Below are 4,314 nucleotides of genomic sequence, written 5' to 3' on the forward strand. Positions count from 1 at the left end.
CCTCACCCCTCGGGCCCTCCCCCTCCCCGGCCCTTGAACTCTCACTCTTGCCTCCTTCAGCTTCTCCTGCCTCTGCCTGCCCCAGGCCTGACCAGACCCTCCCTCGTTCAGGTGCTGGTTAGCTTCCCCTCAAAGCTGCCCCTCTTCCTAACCACACCCTCTTCCTCACCATAATAATGATAATTAATGTTTACTGAGCACATACCATGTGCCAGGCCCTGAGCTAAGCACTTTACACATATTATCTCATTGAATCTGCACATTTGATCCTATCCGATAAGTGCTCTTACTCCCATTTCACAGATGAGAAAATGGAGGTACAGAGAGGTAGCATGACTTGCCTGTGGGCACTCAGCTAGTCGGTGGCAGAATCAAGATGCACATCTAGACCATCTGGCTCCAGAACATGAGGCTTTCCTAGCCTGCCTGCTGCCCCTCAGCCCATACGCTGCCCAGCATGGCGTAGTTTCCCTAAAGCCACCACAGCATCTCAGGTGTAGGTAGTCGGGACAGATGAAATCCTCATTTAACAGATGAGGGGATTGAGGCCTGGAGAGATTGAGTTACCTTGGGTACGTGGTTAGTGATGGAGTCGTTCATTCGTTCCCCGTGCACTTATTACACACCTGCTGCATGCCAGGCACTGTCGCTTGTGCTGGCTGCAGCTGCTGCCTGGAGCTTGGGCCAGTAAGCAAGCAGATGGGGAACAGGATTAGAACAGGCTGTTCTGACCCCAACTCAGTACCTTTCCCTTCTATCACAGACAGGAGTGCTGCCCTAGCCCGCTTTCCCGCCACATCCCTCTGGAGCCCGCTCCTGGTGCCCAGGGTGGGGGGCTGGGGACAGACATCCAGAGCTCAGACTCCATGCTTGTTCCTGCCTGCCTTGGACTGCAGGCTGCCTGGCTCATGGGGAGGAACACCCCGAAGGCAGTAGCTGGGAGCCCCCGGACAGCCCCTGCTCCTCCTGCACATGTCATGAGGGTGTCGTCACCTGTGCCCGCGTCCAGTGTGTCAGTTCCTGTGCCCAGCCCCACCAGGGGCCCAGTGACTGCTGTCCGCGATGCTCTGGTACTGGAAGCCTGGGGCGGGGAGAGAAAAAAATGAAGAGAGCCCCTGGATCTGCACCTCCCTGCCTTACTACTGGTTGGGTGGCAGAGACAGGCTTTCTAGGAGGAGTGGTCTCCATTCTTGTACATACCCCAGTCCCTGGGGCGGGGCGCCCCCAGGCACTGCTGCCAGCCTGAGGGCTCCCTGTTCCTGTTCTGCTCTAACCCACTCCCCAAGACTGTGTGCACAAGGGTCGGAAGTATGAGCCTGGAGAGAGCTTCCAGCCTGGGGCAGATCCCTGTGAAGTGTGCATCTGTGAGGTAGGGTGAGGGCGAAGCTGACGGGCTGGGGGCTCCTTGGGGTGAGGCCCAGCTAAGTTGGACACTGCATGAAGCAGGCACCATGGGGGTCAGAGGCACGAATGTGTCCCACAGCCAGGAGGTCCAGGGTTAGACACGGGGCACAGTTTTCAAGTGTGGGGGAGGCAGTGGGTAGGCCCTGGCTGGGGTGTGGGGCGGGTGTGGGGGGAGGGAGTAGCCACCTGGGAAGGGGGTGAGGCCATACTGTGCAAATTCTACCTGGAAGGTAATGGGGAGCCATGGAGGGTTGTGAGCAGGTAACTGACATCTTAGGCCAGAACATTAGGCAGTGGGGCTGAGGAGGAGGCTGGCAGGAGACTGCAGGAAGATCAAAGGTCACATGAGGGCCCAGGCCTATGCAACTGGACAGGGACATCATCTCTGGGGATTGGAGGATGGAGTGGGGAACAAGTCTGGGGAGCTCCTGAGTCTCTTTTCAGTCTTGAGTCTGACGTGCCCCAGGCACATCTGAAGGAGGGCGCATGCGCAGATGGAGGGGCCTGGAGTCCAGGGGAAGTGGGGAGCTCTCAGCTTTTATGGCCTGGGACCCACTCCTGCCCACTCATTCTTGTAGCCGCAGCCTGAGGGCCCTCCCAGCCTTCGCTGTCACCGGCAGCAGTGTCCCAGCCTGGTGGGCTGCCCCCCCAGCCAGCTCCTGCCCCCCGAGCCCCAGCACTGCTGCCCCACCTGTGCCCGTGAGTCTGGGATTTGGGGGTAGATAGCTCTGCGGGTAGGGCTGTCGCCCCCAGAGTGATGCTGGAAGAGCCAGCCGGCTCCTCTCCCCAGCTCCAGCGCTTTCCTGACTCCCGTGGGCTGTTCTGGAAGCCCATGCCTGCACCGCCCCAAGGGGAGCTGGGAAAGCTATCAGGGACCCCTTGCCTCTCTGAAGCCAGTGCAGTTTGTGCAGCGTCTTGCCCAGCAGGTGGCGCTGCGGGCTGGCAGTTGTGCGGGCCGCGGGCTCCCTGCTGGCTGTGATGTGGCCCAGCCACAGCGGGGGAGAGCAATTCTTTTTTTTTATGTGGCCCAGCCACAGCGGGGGAGAGCAATTCTTTTTTTTTTTCCCAAAGATTTACTAAGATTGGGGGAAAAGAGTAAATAAACAGTTATATTTTTTCATTACAAATATTGAAAGGTAGCCAACTTCTGTTTCCTGGATTTAATACAATATTTGCAGTTTACCCAATACAGCCATTTCACACTTGGGTGCTTTTGTTTTGGCGGCTGGTCAGGATCGAACTCTAGACCCTGTTGTCGTCAGCACCATGCTCGAAGCAGCTGAGCTAACCGACCAGCCCCCGTGTGACATTCGTTGTGGAAGCAATTTTTTCAGCTTCTGGTAGTACACCAGCATTGAAATAATAACCCAACTGCAATACGAGTTAACGCTGTCCTCACATGTAAAAAACATGCTTTCTGTGATGATAATCGCACTCTCCTTTTTTTCTCTTCAATTTTTTTTTTCCTTTTTGTCTTTTTTCGTGTCCGGCAACGGATCGCAACCCTCAGTGTCGCGTCCGTACCGGACCGGGACCGGCAACGGGATCGTAACCCTCTGTGTTGCGCCCGCACCTCGCTCAGCCAGTGAGCGGCCGGTCTGTATGTGGGATCCGAACCCTCGGCGGGAGCGCCACCACACTCCCAAGCGGTGCACTGTAGCAGTGCGCCACCGGGCCGGCCCCTTTTCTCTTCAATTTTTTATTGTGATAAAATACACATAACAAAATTTACCATCGTAGGCATTTTTGTGTGTGTGGTTCAGTGGTATTAAATAGGTTCATAATGTTGTACAACCGTCACCACCATCCATCGGGGAGAGCTATTCTTATCCACACTTGCTAGGATGTGCTTCAAGGGAGGGGAAGAAGGCTGACATCGATTAAGCACCGAATGCATGCCACACAATTGGTGCACTTAATAAACAGGACCTCATTTAATTTTCATAGTTACCCAGTGAGATAAGTATTATTGTTCCCTTTTTACAGATGAAGAAACTGAGGCTTAGAGAGGTTGATTAATCTGCCCAAATTGGCACAGGCATTGAGTGCTGGAGCCAGGATCAGAACCTGGGACTGGTTCTACCCCATAGTCTGTCTCTTTGTGCTCCGCTGTGCTGTTTTAGCCAGACTGTACATAAGGAAGCGGCAGGGAGAGCAGGCCAGGTAATCTGGCCATTCTTAGTGACCTCAGGCTGAGGAAGCCACACTTTTTGGGTTTCCAGGCTCCCACCCTAGTAGCCTAGCAAAGGTCCTTTTAAAAAGTCCAAACTTTGCTGACCATAAGGAAAGAGGATTTATCCTCCCTGGAGTCAAGGTGCTGGGGATGTGGGTATGCTTTGGGCCCAAGAAGTCTGGGGACATAGTGGGTGGGGACAGCTGGGATTTCAACTCCTGCTCCCTCCTTTCAATCCCCTGCACGGGGCTTTTCTCTTCACAGAGGCGCTGAGTAACTGCACAGAGGGCCTGCTAGGGTCTGAGCTGACCCCGCCAGATGCCTGCTACACCTGCCAGTGCCAGGTGAGCCCTCCTGCCTTGGGGACTCTCAGGGCCTCCTCTTCTTCCTCCTCTGTGGGCTGTGGCTGCCTGCAACTCCTCTCCTGCAACAACTCTGGGGCTTTCCACCTACCCCGATATTCGCCCACTTGTCCTGAATGTCATCTGCCGCCTATGCTCTGCTCCCTCCTGTCAGCTCCTTAAGATCTGCTGTTCTGGGCCGGCCCGGTGGCGCACTGGATAGTGCGCCGCTTGGGAAGTGTGGCGGCGCTCCCGCCCGAGGGTTCGGATCCCACATACAGACCGGTTCCTGCTCACTGGCTGAGCGAGGCGTGGGAGTGGCACCGAGGGTTGCGATCCCGTTGCCGGACATGGAAAAAGACAAAAGACAAAAAAAAAAAAAAAAAAAAAAAAATT

General features: G+C 55.5%; 1 protein-coding gene across 1 annotated transcript in view; it reads left to right on the forward strand.

Moving 5' to 3' along the window:
• KCP (kielin/chordin-like protein) overlaps positions 1–4,314 on the forward strand; it is a 28,552-nt gene that overhangs the window by 18,114 nt on the left and 6,124 nt on the right. The window contains exons 27-30 of the mRNA XM_008573357.1: positions 897–1,070; positions 1,287–1,369; positions 1,983–2,103; positions 3,842–3,921. Coding sequence (XP_008571579.1) covers positions 897–1,070; positions 1,287–1,369; positions 1,983–2,103; positions 3,842–3,921 — 458 coding nt within the window. The remainder of the gene's footprint in view (positions 1–896; positions 1,071–1,286; positions 1,370–1,982; positions 2,104–3,841; positions 3,922–4,314) is intronic.

The sequence above is a fragment of the Galeopterus variegatus genome, unplaced genomic scaffold (assembly GCF_000696425.1).
Source record: "Galeopterus variegatus unplaced genomic scaffold, G_variegatus-3.0.2 Scaffold909, whole genome shotgun sequence".
Taxonomy (NCBI): domain Eukaryota; kingdom Metazoa; phylum Chordata; class Mammalia; order Dermoptera; family Cynocephalidae; genus Galeopterus; species Galeopterus variegatus.